This window comes from Argentina silus (assembly GCF_951799395.1).
Source record: "Argentina silus genome assembly, chromosome: X".
NCBI lineage: Eukaryota > Metazoa > Chordata > Actinopteri > Argentiniformes > Argentinidae > Argentina > Argentina silus.
Window position 1 is genome coordinate 6,643,174 of NC_139653.1, and position 17,281 is coordinate 6,660,454.

Below are 17,281 nucleotides of genomic sequence, written 5' to 3' on the forward strand. Positions count from 1 at the left end.
CTACCCACTAGGGGACAGCATGGGGCTTCTTGACCTTTTTAACAGACAAGTAACTTTCTATGATATTCAGAAACAGCAAGTCCATAATTCCAAGCCAATGAAATAATTCAAATTTAGAATGAGCATGATTACGGCAAATACTTGCAGCACCCTACTTTTACCCTTAACTATTTACCGAACATTACTGTTTGTAGAAATTGATCATACTGTGTCAGGTTAGGTTACCTTATAGATATTGTGTACTCTCAATAGGTGAACCCTTTACTAACATGGATGATTTATATATAATTATTCTTAACTTTCTGAAACTTGGGCAATGCCTTGTAATTGTATTCATGGTCAATAATTTATGATATTACAACAAGTAGTACATGTAATACTACAACAATGGTGTACCCATACTGTAGTGTTACCAGTTTCCCTTTGTTGAACTTTCCACTTGTGGTAAATTCCTTTGTCTTCACCCTCCTCTTTCTCAAAGGCAGCACCTGTGCTGTGCCACACCTCCTCAGCTTCTTGAACATCCAACCAGGAATACTGGTTTGGTCAAGTGAGCATTATTGACATTCTCTCTCATGCACAGCCCTAGTCTCTTAGTTTCACTCAAGCTAACGACTTTTCAACCTCAGCCTCTCTGCCTGTTGGTGCCTCTCACCTCTTTACCTGCTGATATAACTTTTACCTCGACACTACCTCCTTCCCCATAACTTTGCCTGGATCCCACCACACCGCACATCACCTGTGGACCTTTACCTGTGGACTTCATTTGTGCCAGTTTGTCTGTAACAGACCTCACCTCTACCCCATCGTAGAAATGTCTCACGCCAGCACTCTGGACCTGGACAACACCCTAGGGAAATCGAGACGGTCCACCTCCCGTAGTCAGTCCAGAGGCCCTCAGACCAAACCTGGGGATGTCCTGTGTGACTTTTGCACCACAAGGAAACAGAAGGCTGTCAAGTCCTGCCTGGTGTGCCTGGCATCCTACTGCGAGATCCACCTGCAGTCTCACTATGAGTACCCTGCCCTGATGAAGCACAAGCTGGTGAAAGCCACAGGCCAGATGAGGGAAAAGATCTGTGCCCAGCACGATAAGCTGCTGGAGGTGTTCTGTCGTACTGATCAGACGTCTGTGTGTGTCCTGTGTATGATGGATGAACACAAACACCATGATACCGTCTCGGCTGCGACGGAAAGGACTGAAAAACAAGTAAGTAGTTTAAATCAGGAACTTGCAGAAAGTCTCATTTTGACAAAAACATACATTTTACAGAACTCATATATAGGCCTCGAGCTGAGGGTTAATATGTTCATGATATCAACTCACCACAGAAACAGCTTGGCTCTACTCTGCTCAGCTCACAGCAGAGGATCGATCAGAGAGTGAAGAAATGGCAGGACCTCCGGCAGGCTGTGGAGGCTGTTAAGGTTAGTCTAGTTTTTAGTCTAGTTCCCAGTCATGTGCACTGCCATAATCCTGGCAAACATGAAGAACGCAACTGGCTTTACAAACTAATATAAATTCCAGTCGACTCTTTTTCTGTCTCTGTCTCTGTCTCTGTATTTTCTCTCTCTCTCTCTCTCTCTTTCTCTCTTACACACACACACACACAATACAAATCTCTTCCTCTCTAACACTATATTTCTCTCCCTCTCTCTCTCTCTCTCCACCTCTCCCCATCTCCAATCCTCTCTCTCCAAACAGCACTCTGCTCAGACGGTGGTGGATGAGAATGAGCGTATCTTCACTGAGCTGCTGCGCTCCATAGAGAGGAGGTACAACGAGGTGAAGGAGCTTGTGCGGGCCCATGAGAAGACCACGGTGACCCGGGCCGAGGGCCTGCTGGACCGGCTGGAGGAGGAGATCACCCTCCTGAGGAAGAAACACACTGACCTGGAGATGCTCTCACATACAGACGACCATATACACTTCCTACAGGTTAGGAGTATGCCTTTTTACTGACTGCTCAGCTGGTGCATTTGCTAAATGCAAACTGGGCAACAATGTATTTAGTAAACCATCCAAATAAAATTTAGTAAAAAATATACTTTTTTTTTTTTACTTCAACACATACTTCATCAGTACAATCATATTGCACCCAAAATATTTTTTTAGAACCAGATTTGTAAAAAGTCGTCATCACGCTACACTTTTTTTCTTATTTTCCTGATGTTCCTCTAGAGCTGGCAGTCTCTGTCTGGACCTTCAGGGTATGAGGATCTGAACAGCGTCAACGTTGCCCCTTACTACTCCTTCGATGCCACCAAGAGAGCCATTGCTGTGCTGAAGGTGCAGATGGAGGATGTCAGCAAGACAGAAATCAACAAAATCTCTGCCGCAGGTTGGTAGACAAAAGCTCTTATTCATCTGTTTTGATTAATTGAATACCAGAGGCACCCCAAAAAGTCAATGTGCGATTGAAATCCTGCTCTTAACATTAGTGGACTGAGGCAGATGGTCTGTTGAAATGTTCATCATATTGTGATGAACATTTTTTCAACCAGTGTGTTGATTCAGATTTCACAGTATGGCAGGTTTTCTGACTCTATTTCTCCACAGTCAAAGAGGTCCACATTCTACAACCACTAGAGCCAAAGATAAGAGAAGATTTTATGAAATGTGAGTCCTTGTTGTTTTGTGTTTTCTCTGTTATCTTACTGTATCAGTAGGTCACTTTAACTTTAATATTCTGATAGCACTGCCATTGTCAGTTGTCATTTTCGAGAAGGAAACAATGGTGATGACACAAGTTTCCTTCATCATGAATGAAACAATGTCTGTCTGGCAGGCTGTTAGCAGAACAGGTTTGGTGAAAGGTGCATCTGAGCACATAAAGGAGAAACCACTGTTGCTCCCAGTAGTGGAAAAATACTGAAGCAGGAAGATTTGTGATAGTTACACAATATTGACACCCAGTCACACCTTACAGTGTTTAATTCCTTCTCTTGTAATGGGGAAGAGCCTGGAGGGTAGTGTGGCAACACATTTTGTTCATAGCCTCACCAACATACAGCCAACATAAAGTATAGCCTACAGTATACAGTACAGCACAAGACAAACCAAACTTTCTGAAACACCCAACCCATCTCCCATTAAACAGACTCCTGCCAGCTGACCCTAGATGCCAACAGTGTCCACCCAAACCTATACCTCTCAGAGGGGAACACAGTGGCCAAGATGATGAACGAGCCCAAGAGTTACCCAGACCATCCGGATAGGTTTGACCACTGGCAACAGGTGAGAGGAAGAGCTGAGGTTTTCTTACTATCCTAATGCATCTTTTAATGATTATGCAATGTAGTTATTATGTGTTGTGTCACTGCTAGATACTGTACAGTATGTGTTGCAGGAAGGACAACATGCCACACCTTGGAAAGGCTAGTTATTTCATTCCACTTCATTCTATTCAAGGTGCTGTGCAAGGAGGGCCTGTCTGGTAGTCGGTGCTACTGGGAGGTGGACTGGAAAGGGACAGAGATAGACATCGCTGTAATCTACCAAGGAATGGACCGGAAAGGCAACAAAAATGACTGCAGCCTTGGCCTGAATGACATGTCCTGGAGCCTGTACTGCTCCAAATCCAAATACTCGTTTGTGCACGACAATAAAAGCACAGACATAGCGGTGCCACGGTCCGCCCGTATCGGGGTGTATCTGGACCACCGGGCAGGTACCCTGGCGTTTTACAGTGTGTCTGATAGCATGAACCTCCTCTACAGAGTCCAGACCACATTTGCAGAGCCCCTCTACCCTGCTTTTAGTGTGTGGGGTTTTGGTTCTAGTATCAGACTTTAACTTTATAGAGGTTGGACAGCTGGCTTGAGGATTGAACCAGACACCTGCAGTTGCAGGGCAATCGCACTACCACCTGTGCTATAAATGTTCAGACCATTTGTTGCTATAGTCAGCTATTGCTATAAGCAATACTGAATGACTGTTTGAACGTTTATTTTAAATGTTTTATTGTGACATGATTAAACATTTTCAAATCTTGTTTAAACATTGCATGATAATTGGTGAGATGGTAATGGGAAAACATGTTTATGATCACCTGGAGTTAATGTTGTTGGTTGTTATGAGGTTGGTGTTTGGACATAAGGACATCTTAAAGGCACATTTGCTTTTGAAAGTTTATGGTATGTTAGTGTATCTTTCTTTCTCATAATACATGTAAATATCTTCAACTACTATTTACAATCATGTATAAAGCATCATGTCTTGTCTGTCATTAAATAATAAAAAGTTAATCACAAACAAAGTACTTTTTCTTTCTTTTGACCACTTTGATCAGCTATAAATCTGTGCTTTCCCTTTCACATGTAGTGATCGTTTATCGTTGAATCATTATTGTGAATGGAATACATTTTATTTGAATTTGAAGTTGTTTATTTTAAAGTTTATAAAACTAAAATGTATTTTACAGGCTTGCTTGAGTATCTCATTAAAAACTGCATTCAATTATTCTAATGCACACATAAAAGACAGCTGCCATAAATTTGTATTACACTACAATAAAGTGTACATAATACTGTTGTACACTGACGTATAGCCTACCTTCAGTCATTGGTCTCAAACCACTAGATGGCAGAAAAAACACATTTTCAGTCCATGGTTCATATTTGTACAGTATTTGAACAAGTGGTTCTCTAAGGCTAGGCTACCTTTTCAATAAAATCTTATTTCCTACTACCAGCCGCTGTTAGTACTGCTTAATCTTCTTTTGGAAGTTTATTTTGCTTCATTTGCAAAATAAATAAATAATAATTGGACAGATGCAAATACATTTCAAGTGGAAACATCAGTGCATCAGGGGGTGCAAAGGAAACTGTAGGTGCACTTGATTTGTTTCCGCGCGGCAGAATGAAGTTCTCACTACTTGGCTCCTAAAACGCAGCCCTCCTACCCGGCGCGTCAAGCAAATCAAGTGAACACCAGTCTGGCCGATGGGGGAGGAGTTGGGGGAAACAGCTGGCTCAAATGGACCAAGCTACCACGGTGGAAGAGGTAACGAGACGGGGTTTTTTATGCTCAGATACCGCTAACTGGGCCCATTCAAACAAACGGACAAACAGGGCTAAAACTGCAAATAGCTTTGACCAATTATTGACACTATATACCGTTTAATTAGCTAGTTAAATGATATGTCTTTGCAATAGCTTAGAGATAAACACGGAGATCGTCCCATAGAGGTGAGGATTGCATTTTGACAGAGGTGCTGCAAGTCGCACACATGAGACGAGAGCGAGGTGGAACAAAAGGTGGGACCGAAAAACTTGTGATCTTCATCAATCGGGAAAGGTGAGATACCGAGAACAGAACTTTGTCCCTATCTTTTCTTATCTCCTTTCATTGTCATTTCTGAATGGAAAGCATCAAACCGCTACTTTGAGTGAGTTTTGCTATATCCTACCATTTAGCTATTGTGCTGCAAAAGTGTCAAAAATGGTCAATATTATGATCTATTTAAAAAATCTTTAATCTTGAGTACAAAAAAAAAAATGATTTGCTGATTTTTACCTTGGTCTAACCATGATTGAATAGCCCCGTATCAAGTCACGACATGGTGGTGGTGGTGGTGGAGGTGAGATAGGATAACCATTCTCCGTCCTTCCATCTCCAGACGAGACAAGCCGCCGCCACAGCTTCACTTCGCCTGAAAACTGAATTAAATTAACGTCGGTCGGTATGCAGATGTCAGTCACCTGGAGATAAATGCTAGTACATGAGCGGAGAGTAAGTGGCTGGCTGAGGAGAAAGAAGAGGAAAGCTGTTTCTCGGGGTGCAGGGCAGGCGAAGTGGACCGGGGGAGATGTCTCTGTGGATGATATTGCCTGTCAGCCTCCCAGCTTTGACCATCACTGGGATATGGGTTGTGTGAGTGGCTCCTGTATTTTCATCATAAATTAATTTATTACACCGTTATTGAAAGGCGTTTTGATTGTCATATGTGTGAGAGACACTGGATCTATTTATTTTCCACTCTGTGCAAGACCCCTGAAAATGACAGTGCTTTCCCCACACTAAATGTGCCTTAATTGGATCAGTCAGTGGTCCAATAATAACCACATTGTTAACATGTTGTTAAGTGCTGCCTGTCACATATGTTGCAATTGCAAAGAGTGTTATTCCACTTTTGTTACACAAACCGCTCAAACATTGACCATACAACAATGATGACACATGTTGCTGTTACTACAGTAATTACAGGGTTACTACGCAGGTATAGCGGCAACTTTAATGTAAAGTGTTACCAACATATATTTGATAACACAAGATATTGAGCGACTTTGAGGGCAAAACTCTAAATCAGAAAATCATGGCTGACAAAAGTCTAACTAAAACCTACTGCCAGTTTTGGACAAAATCTGTGTGTGCCACTTTCTTCTAGTCTAAGAGCCTGCATATTTAGCCTGCATTCCTGGGAGCCATGGCGATACCACCAGTGTGGATTAGTTACCCCAGGAAGTCTATGGGATAATCGGCATCACCCAGAGGTGGCCTACAGTGTAATTAACAGAAATGCAGAGTCTGTGTGTGTGGCCTCAGCTCACCTCCTTACCTGGGTAATTACGTGGCCTATGCTAGAACAGACAATGGTAGGTAGCTAGGCTAAACTGCTGTTAGAGACAGGTTCCTTCTCAGGTCTTTGAGAGAGAGAGAGAGAGAGAGAGATGGAAAGAGGGGGATGTTTGTGTGTTAGGGATGGATGGATGTTTTGAGGGGGAGGAAGGTGAAGAGGCCAGGGGAGAGAGTCACACCTGTGTTCTGCTGGAGATGACAGATATTCTCCACCCGGTCAGCCAGGAATGCGGTGCTCAAGGGAGGTTGGCGGAGGGTAGACAGACAACCCAGTCCCAAATAAACCTCAAGGCAGAAAATATATCTGGAAATACTGGATTAAACCAAATTGGGCAGAAACAGCCAGCTGGAGCTGTTACCATATTGCTTATGCAATTATCAGATCTACAGAAGTTTTAGGGGGGCTGATACTTGATCAGTGCCTCAGGACAACTTCTAACAGCGTGAGGTTGTGAGGCGTTGGTCATGTCTGATTCCTCTCACCTATTTCCTTCCTGTTGGATAGACAAACGGTGCCCTGTTCCTAAGGGCGGTCAAGGGTCTCCTTCCTGGGAAGCGGAATGTGCAAGGACACGCTTTGTTACGTAAACCCACCCTCCACCCTCCTCCCACTGCGAGCCAGGCTGGGTGAGAGTTGGGTAAATACTGGGCTGAGGTAGTCATCAGAGTGCTTATTCAGGAGTTTCACATAACACAGCATCAGACAGAACTCTGCCCAGGCTGAGAATGAAAGAGCTACACAGAACTAGAAAATGTCTTGAGGCTCGGGTATGCCTCCACTCAAGCTTCTTACATAGATTATTCCATTGACCTTTCAGTTTACAAATGTTTTTATTTATTATTTATTAAGGGCGAGTGTGGGTGCCAGATATGTTCCTGATATATCCAGCTCTTTTGTTGTTGTCATCAATGACCAATACAATCACATATCTGACCACATGGCTAGTGAAGGGCTGCATATCAAATGGTCATTTAATACAGTGTTTTCAAATTAGCTGTTTGAGTTTCTAAAGAACAGGGGTTCCAGATGAGTTGTAGTATTTGACATTTAGCCCATGAGGGAACAGAAATAACTCTAGCTATGGTGGATAGAACTTTACTGACTGTAGCCTAGTTGCTTAACTGCTACCAAGACCCACATGTGAGTTGCACAACCTCCACTGTGGTAATTCTTGACATTTTGCTCTTCTGTGGGATAAGAAAATGTACACATTGTAGAAGTTTCCATGATAATATCTTTTTAAACGTTCCTTGTTATGGAATCTTAAATAGCAAAACATGGGTAGTTCCTACTAGGGCCTATACACTGCTCCCAGGCATGCAATTACAGTCTACCACAGTTCAACTTTGGCTGAGTCCCATGTATGTAAACTAACCTATTATTATTTACGTTAAGAAGAAACATCACTTTATTTAGAGAAATACCCACAAGCCATACTTGGTGTACATACAATTTGCAGGAAAAGGTTTGCGAATGAGGCATGACTATATAGACTGAATGTCCATATAAACCATTCTCCTTGATGAGCCCAACCTGGGTGAGGACAGGCATTTTAGGTAATCTATTGTCCCGCGTGCGTGCGTGCGTGCGTGTGTGTGTGCGCACGTGTGTGTGAGTGCACGCTTGTGTGTGTGTGTGTGTGAGAGAGAGAGAGAGAGAGAGAGAGACAGCGAGAGGGAGGGTGGGAGGGAGGGAGGGAGAGAGGGAGGGAATGAGTTAAATAACACCTGAGAAAGAGAGAAAGAGGCATTTGTAATGCTGCTCCTAGACCTGGATTCCTGAGGGCAGGAGTTTAGTTCTGGTGGTCTCAGCCATACCTGACAGCCATGTTCCACTTCCTGGCTGCCAGTTCCACTCACACCTAGGGGTGTGAGTGTGTATGCATGCGTGTGTTGTTTCATTAAGGACTGACTCAGTTGTGGGTTGGTAATATAACTGTAATACACACATAAACACAGTCAAATGTTAATTTAACACAACTCTGCTGATGATGATGACATTGAGAATATCTCTTTTAGTGATGATATTATATGGGCCTAGGCTGAAGGAACATCTTCACTGGATGGTAAGGCAATTGACCTGCCACTTTTATAGATAGTAATTAATTTAGATGTATTTTGTTGATAGTTTTATTGGATTAGACTTCAATTTACTGGAACTCACACAGCATACAAAGGGAGACTCTGGTTTATGTAGAATAGCAGTTACTGGCTTTAGTTGTGATGTTAGTTCACTAGCCAGTACTCTGTCTCTTTGGGTCACCCTCTCTTGCCTTCCACATCTCTCCCCCTCCCCCACAATGTCTCTCTCTGTTTTTGTAGTAGTGATGATTATTCATGGTTACTGTGGCGTCAGAGACAGATGGTAGAGTGTTTGTTTACCAAATGTAATTTCAGTGAGCGAAATGCAGTCTATCTGTCGTAAACAGCAGAGCAAAGCAGGGCTCAGGTGATCTATCTGTGTGTGTGTGTGTGTGTGTGTGTGTGTGTGTGTGTGTCTGTGTGTGTGTGTGTCTGTGTGTCTGTGTGTGTGTGTGTGTGTGTGTGTGTGTGTGTGTGTGTGTGTGTGTGTGTGTGTGGGGCCAGGATGCTGCTTGGAAATTCTTAATTGCTGTTTAGCCTGTCACTGACCCCAGAGCACTGTCAGATGTGTGTGTTTGTCGACAAACTGTGTGTGTGTGTGTGTGTGTGTGTCTTCTTTACTGTATTTGTGAGGAGGGGTTGGATACCCCCATAAATATAGGCCTAATGTGGTTTAGAATAGGCACCATACCGGCGCCATGTTTGATCCAAAAAAAGCAAATCAGAATGCTATTGATTGAACTATACTTATTGTTTGCTGCCAGCAAGGATTGTTTGCTGAGGTCTATGTCTCAATGGCTGAACTGAAAATAGAGTTTGTAATAATTGGACAACGTGCTCACTCACAAAATGTTTTACAAAGAAATGTGGGTAGTCGGGTGCTGAATCCATGTAATAAATCCATAAAAAAATCAATTATTGATAGCTCTCCAAAGGAGCACTCCAATTGAATGCAAAATACATTTATCATAATTTGAAATATCCATTCTTCATTTTTAAGATACAGCATTCCGATAAGAGATGTGCCCGTAATAGGTTCTGTATTCTAGCGTCTTATTTCGCCCCTCTGGTTGTTGACTTGGGTCACCCTGTGACAAACCGGGTGGTCAGTGACCTCGCTGAATAAACTGTGGTTTGGGGCTAGAACACAGTGACCGGACCAGTCCAGTGTGGACTGACAGGATCTCCCAGGTTACTAGGTGTTCAGGTGACCTGGTTCTGCAGGACGACCAAACAAGACTATGTCAGAGATGGGTCAGTCAGTGTATGATTCGATTTGACAATCAGGAGAAATTCCTGCAATCAGCTGAATTTTTTCTGAGGTCAGAATACAAGCAGCACTGTGTCTTATCATTACTATGGACAAGTATGCTTTCCTTGGTTGTAAAACACCTGAGTCTTGGTTTTAAAGCTCCTGAGTCTTGGTTGTAAAACTCCTGAGTCTTGGTTGTAAAACACCTGAGTCTTGGTTTTAAAACACCTGAGTCTTGGTTGTAAAACACCTGAGTCTTGGTTTTAAAGCTCCTGAGTCTTGGTTTTAAAGCTCCTGAGTCTTGGTTGTAAAACACCTGAGTCCATTTCCACGCCCCCCCCCCCCCCCCCTCTCGTGTGAACTTTTCATCTCTGGATGGAAACTCCTGTACCCTTATTACTCTTCACTTTATTGCTCTGAGAACCGCCTTTTGCAGTTAGAAAAATACTTTGACGTGAAATATTTTGCACTCAATTTTAACCCTTACTTTTACTATTCTAGGTATGCCATGGCCTTGTACAACCAGCATGTCTGCCCAGTGGATAACTGGTACGTATACAAACACTATTCATGTTAATAACTAGGCCTAGCTATAACCATCACATATCCAAACCTTTATCATGTAAATAATTGTTTATAACTGGTACATAAAACCTATATATGTTAATAACTAGATATCTGGTACATGCCCAAACTGTGTTCATATTTTCCCCTGTGATGATGTGATATGCTGGGCCAAGCTAACATAATGATATACAGATGATGTCCATGTTGTCTGCTTCATTTGTGTGAAATCCCATTAGTGTGGAACTATTGTTCAGATGAACCTCAGTTCTTAGTATAGTGGTTCTCCTCACCCTCTATCCAACCTCTATCCAACCAACCAATCACACTACATTTCACAGATGTGATTTTAGATGATCTCTCTGAGGTCTCTGGCCCTTTTAGTCATCATGTCCCAGTAGTTCTAAACCTCCTGGGTATTCATCTCCAGCCAGTAGATAGAAGAGCGTCAGAGTGTAGCTGTCATAAACCAGAGGAGCGTAACGACTGGTTAGATGACGCAGATCTGAGCAGATTGTTGTTCTTTTTAAAGTGTGCTCACTCAATTTTAATAGCTGACCAGGTCCCTGGCCTATACTTAGGAACCCATAGTTAATCTTTACTCAACTCAGAGTTCACTCATTCACTTTCTCGTTTCATGCTTGTCTAAAGTCTCTAGGAAAACTCAATGAAACGTGTCCACTATTGTAAGACACCCCACTCATATTTGGTCTTTATCTCTCTCTTACTGTGTGTGTGTGTGTGTGTGTGTGTGTGTGTGTGTGTGTGTGTGTGTGTGTGTGTGTGTGTGTGTGTGTGTGTTCGTTCTCAGGTTGTATAACCAGTCGTGTGAGGAGGAGCTGTATGTGCAGAATGGGCCGACATTGTGCTGCACTCTGGAAAATGTCCCTCTCATCAGGTCAAAATTCCTATTTGATATAGGATGAAAATAAAGACCTGTTGCTTTGTTTGGCCTGTTCCTCCCCAGTGCTTTGAACATCAAAGCAGGGACTACAAGTTTCAATTACTCTTTCATTAGCTTCCATCTTGTTTGTGTGTCTGTGTGTGTGTGTGTGTGTGTGTGCATGTGTGTGTGTGTGTGTGTGTGTGTGTGTGTATGTGTGTCTGTGTGTGTGTGTGTGTGTGTGTGTGTGTGTGTGTGTGTGTGTGTGTGTGTGTGCACTGACACAGTGTGTGTGACAGTGTATGACTATTGTATGACTATTGTGTGCATGTATATTTGTGTGTGTGGAGCAACTTTTAATGTGTCTTCGACTTTTATGTGTGCCAGTCAGTCTGCTTGTACAATCTTTGGTCTGCTTGTGTCAGTGCATGTGTAGCTCGTGTGTGTGTGTGTGTGTGTGTCTGTGTGTGTGTGTGTGTGTGTGTGTGTGTGTGTATGTGTGTGTGTGTGTGGCTTCATCCTGCTATTAACATGAGTGTGTGTGCATGTCAGAACAATCCAGGGAATGCAGTCGTCCTGACCCAAAAAAGTCAGTCAAGCTGACTAACAGTAAGAAGATTGTGTTCAGTGGTCAGTAAATGTGTTGGTGAGAAGTCTCAGTCGTATTGAGGCTTTGTGTTGGTGGCTCAATTATTAAAGCAATAGAGATACATCGACTAACAACTGATCTTTCTCTACACCTGCCCCTCTACCCCCCTCCCAACCACCTGCCACACACACACTCACATTGTATTGTATTTTCCCTCGACATTTTCCCTTCCGTGGGAGAGAATGGGGTGGTGTATTATGGTTGAAATAGATCCCCTTGTGGGCATGCTGGGTTTATTTCAAACTGAGGTGTGTTGTGTCTGTTTTTCATCTGTGTGTGTGTGTGTGTGTGTGTGTGTGTGTGTGTGTGTGTGTGTGTGTGTGTGTGTGTGTGTGTGTGTGTGTGTGTGTGTGTGTGTGTGTGTGTGTGTAAAGAGGCCAGTTCCAGTCAGCTGAGAAGGCTTTGTGGCAGTTGTGGCTTTGTGTTCCTAGAACAAGTGAAGGGTCAAACAAACTATATATATGGGGGGGAGGGGGAGTGCAGAGACCTCAAACACACACACACTCATGTGCGCAAGGCTACTGAGACAGCCATCTCAGACCAGGGTTTTAAAAAAAAATGTTTTTATCTATCTCCGCAGTCAGTGTGTGTGAGTTTGTCTAACCCCTGCCTCTGTGTATCTCTACAGTGTGTGTGTATGTGTGTGTCTTATCCCAGTGTGTGTGTGTGTGTGTGTGTGTGTGTGTGTGTGTGTGTGTGTCTCTAACGCCTGTCTCTGTGTGTCTCTACAGTAAGTGTGGGACCCTCCCTCCAGAGAGCTGCTTCTTCAGCCTCATCTGCAGTACTGGCTCCTTCATGGGTGAGTCTCAGCATGGGATAACTACTAGCATTCAGGCAGAAGTAGCTGCTAGCGTGGGGAACGGGGGGTTGGACAAGGTTGGTGTGCATGCATATGTGCGTGCCATGATGTTCAGTGTCTGTTGCCAGTTTGAGTTTCACTTAATGCCCTGGCCCAGTCAATGATTCCCAGCTGTGGCTGAGCCCTGACTATATGTCTGTCTGTCTGTCTGTCTGTCTGTCTGTTTGTCTCTGTGTGCTTCAGCCACTGGGTGGGCGTGGGCGGAAGCATGACCCAGGCCAAGCATGAGGGAGAGAGAGAGAGAGCTGCCCTATATCTCAGGAGAGATTCTCTATGCCCACTGGCTGCTATTTAAAGCTTGCTGCTCTGAGCTGTAGCCTGGGGGACCTCTAAGTACAGGACATATCCATGATAAGAGGTCTTACTTAACCTCATAGAGATACTCAGTCAGACCATGTTGGGTATAAAACAATGAGACACAACTTCAGAGTGAATATAGAGAATGGTAGTTCAATGGTGGTCATCATGTTGTTCTAAATCTGTGGTACTTCCTGGCTTTAGATTGTTGGAACTGGCAGGTCAAACTAACTCTAGGCCTACAGCGTGTCACAGCAGTACAAAGTCAGTTTGACCCACTAACAGTAATGTTTTGGCATCTTTAGACTGTGTGCAAGGTGTAATGGTGTGTGTATTGGAGGACAGTACTATTGTCAGACTGTGTGTGAAAGTGTGTGTTTGTCTGCATGCCTACCTGTGTGCGTGCTGCATGTGCGCATGTGTGGACAGTACGGTCAGACTTGTGGGAAAAGCTGTAATAATTCAGCCTATTCCTGTTCTGATGTGACTATGCATGCAGGAGTGAAAGGGTCTCTGTTTGTCAAGTGCAGTTAGTCAACCCTGACCTCTGAAACTACGTGGCGTGTGTGGTGTGTGTGTGTGTGTGTGCGTGTGTGTGTGTGTGTGTGTGTGTGTGTGTGTGTGTGTGTGTGTGTGTGTGTGTGTGTGTGTGTGTGTGTGTGAATGGACAGACTGTGTGACACACAGCATCCATTGCAGCTAGGGTCTGCATTATTTGAAGAATGGACACACTTTTTAAAGAACAATACTCATAGCTTCGAACCTTACTGTGGAAGCATTAATGTCAACATTTTTAAATATTTGTGACGCCAATTGATTCAGCCAAATGTATTGGTTTGTCCATGTTGTTCTTAGTCCATGTTACAGAAACCACATACAGGACATGCCCCTTGCTTTTCCTGCCGAATCCCAAAATGTCTGTTATATATTTAGAAGTATCTGTATCTTTAACAGGCCCATAAACACAACAGCCTTGTTGCAGTATAAACACATTGCTTCCTGCCAGTAACTACTCATAAACACACATAGTGTAGTCGACTATCCAAGTAACCCACTGGCGTGTGTGTGTGTGTGTGTGTGTGTGTGTGTGTGGCTTCATCCTGCTATTAACATGAGTGTGTGTGCATGTCAGAACAATCCAGGGAATGCAGTCGTCCTGACCCAAAAAAGTCAGTCAAGCTGACTAACAGTAAGAAGATTGTGTTCAGTGGTCAGTAAATGTGTTGGTGAGAAGTCTCAGTCGTATTGAGGCTTTGTGTTGGTGGCTCAATTATTAAAGCAATAGAGATACATCGACTAACAACTGATCTTTCTCTACACCTGCCCCTCTACCCCCCTCCCAACCACCTGCCACACACACACTCACATTGTATTGTATTTTCCCTCGACATTTTCCCTTCCGTGGGAGAGAATGGGGTGGTGTATTATGGTTGAAATAGATCCCCTTGTGGGCATGCTGGGTTTATTTCAAACTGAGGTGTGGTGTGTCTGTTTTTCATCTGTGTGTGTGTGTGTGTGTGTGTGTGTGTGTGTGTGTGTGTGTGTGTGTGTGTGTGTGTGTTATTTAACTCTGAGGTGTGGTGTGACTTACAAAGGAGAATAATTCTGGACAGGGTCCAACATGGCCGGGTCTGGGTCAGAGCCAGGACACAGTTTCCCTTGGTTTTCTGAGTTCAGAGAGAAAGACCTAGACACAGGAAAATAAATAGTGGGGACAGGGAAAGGGACAGGGAGAAGGGACATGGGCTGGGTCAGGAGTATTATCCTATCAGTATTTCAGCAGAAATGGGCCCGTTATGGCATTCTGAGGCAAGAACATTGCTGCTATTGCTAACTCATCACAGTCTAAAGCACTGTGGGTCAAGAACTAACTACAGCCCCTGAGCATGCCTCTACATATGCTGGTTGACAGTCTCAAAGGAAAAGTGATGCTACCTTAACCTCAAAACAAGGTGAATACAATGAATAACCCTAACCCTAATGCTTTTTAATAAAAGAGGCATTCTACTGTACAGTACCCCTCCTGGAAAAACAATTTTAGTTCAATATCAAAGTGTTTATCTATAACATCCCACGTGTTGCTGCAGTGAAGGATTTGATGACATGTTGGTTTGTGACAACAAAGAAGCACTTTTTATTGAACAGGACAGTTATACAGTCAGCCACTCTGTATTGCAGACAGACACTATAATCTAATGCAGTAAACTACAATTAGCTTTTTTCCCCCTTACCAAAGTGTTCTCTGTTAAAACGAAAAACAAGAAAGAAAGGTTTGTTTCTTAGCCCTGGAGTCACTGTTAGGCCTATTTGTTTTTCCATGCTTGTAACTTACCTAATTTCTCCAATTATTTGGGTGCTGTCTGGGAACACACACATATACACACATACACACACACACACACACACACACACACACACACACACACACACACACACACACACACACACACATATACACACACACACACACACACACACACACACACACATATACACACACACACACATATACACACACACACACACACACACACATATACAAAACTCCTTTTCTCTTAGCAACAGCATCTATTCTGCTCTGTGCCCCCTGGCAGTGAAACTCTAGCTTGTGTTATGGGTCATGTCTGTTCTGTCATTGTCTGTCATTGGCGTATGTTATTGTTATTGCAACTTTTGTGTCTGTGTCTCGTGTTGGCTTCCTTTATACTGGCTGCCTGTGTCCTGTCGTGAGGGAGGGTTGGCAGCAGTGGCATTCTCATGCCCAGAACCCTCCAGTTGGGGATAAGAAACTAAGGAGGGGGGAACAAAGCACTGTCAGTATCATTTGCCTTTCCTGTATGAACTGGGAAACAATGTGATTCTAGTGGCCTGTTGACGTACAGTATGTTTCTATATCCCCTGTGTGTTGACCAAAGTTAGATATCACTATACCATGGGAGTGTGACCCCAGGGCCAGAGCCTCACATACAAAATCACATACACACTGTATTTATGGACTATTTGATGCCAACATGGAGGATATTCAATTCAATTCAATACATCTTTGTAATTTCTGAAGGACGGTTTACTGAACTCAGCTGTGGCTCAGATTGTTACCCTAATGAGGCTGTGGTGACAGCCTAAAGACAACTGTCCCGCCATGGAACTGGTGCCTGGGCTTTGGGTCACCCCTCCCTCACCGACACAGTCAGCTTCCATGAAGCTTAAACCACCAGGAGAAAACAAAGACCAGCCCCCCCCCAGGAATCAGTCTGCAGCAGTGAACTCCCAGACAATACACCCAGTCACACTCCATTAGCTATGATCTCTCTCATGTCCCTCGTCCCTCTCCCCATATTTGTGTCTTTGCCTGTTCTTGCTCTGCCTTCTTCTCCTACGTTCCCACATCCCCCCCTTTTCTTAACTATCCAATCACTTACGAGTTTCTAGGAAAACAGAATATTTTCTGGTCAAGCAAGCTGGGGGAGTTTTTAGTTAAGCTGAGGGTGGTTTCCCCAAACTGATGCCAACCGTGGTGAAATACGTCTGAGCATGATGAACTGTGGGGCAAGAACTTTGTACTGGTTTACTGTGCTATTATACTGTGCTATTGTATTATTTGTTGTTTTGGTAGATAAACCATTGACACCCCCCCCCCCCTCCTCCCCCTCCCCCTCTACCCCCCTCCCTCCCTAGTGATGGTGATTGTGCTGCTGCGTTACGCCCATGTGATAGAGAGGCATCAGAACTGTGTGTTGAACACGGCAGGCCTCTCCACTGGCTGGATCTGTGCTGCTGGACTCATTATGGTGGGCAACTTCCAGGTATGTTCAGCAATGCAACACTGTATCACAACCACTTCACAACTTTGTGTCATTCAGCACCACAAAAAACACTGTCTCAGTTTGTTTTCATTTCTCCAACGTGGTCTAAAGTTGAGCTTAATCCATACTCTGCCATCTGATGTGTAGATCCAACATCAGCAATGAATAAAGAGAAATCTGCAGAATCAATAGGAAAGATTGGCTTGGCACTGTCCTGTATTTTCAGAAACAGCACAGTATCCCTGTAGGGGTGTACCCTGACCCCGACAGTACCTCTCCTACACTGCGTCCTCCACTCCTCTCTTCCTCTCC

At 43.7% G+C, this 17,281-nt stretch overlaps 2 protein-coding genes across 2 annotated transcripts in view; both read left to right on the plus strand.

The window, feature by feature from the left end:
• The first annotated feature begins 614 nt into the window (after positions 1–614).
• ftr14l (finTRIM family, member 14-like) lies at positions 615–4,246 on the plus strand. The gene is made up of 7 exons (XM_083695483.1): positions 615–1,210; positions 1,333–1,428; positions 1,706–1,939; positions 2,183–2,342; positions 2,561–2,620; positions 3,102–3,238; positions 3,413–4,246. Exons 1-7 carry the CDS (start codon positions 815–817, stop codon positions 3,794–3,796), a joined length of 1,467 nt encoding a protein of 488 aa, XP_083551609.1. The 5' UTR covers positions 615–814; the 3' UTR covers positions 3,797–4,246.
• Positions 4,247–5,074: 828 nt separating this feature from the next.
• The window catches only part of LOC310823129 (transmembrane protein 150A), a 26,125-nt gene continuing 13,918 nt past the window's right edge, over positions 5,075–17,281 (plus strand). The window contains exons 1-6 of the mRNA XM_083695875.1: positions 5,075–5,299; positions 5,622–5,875; positions 10,416–10,463; positions 11,290–11,376; positions 12,742–12,809; positions 16,842–16,969. Coding sequence (XP_083552001.1) covers positions 5,811–5,875; positions 10,416–10,463; positions 11,290–11,376; positions 12,742–12,809; positions 16,842–16,969 — 396 coding nt within the window. The 5' untranslated portion in view covers positions 5,075–5,299; positions 5,622–5,810. The remainder of the gene's footprint in view (positions 5,300–5,621; positions 5,876–10,415; positions 10,464–11,289; positions 11,377–12,741; positions 12,810–16,841; positions 16,970–17,281) is intronic.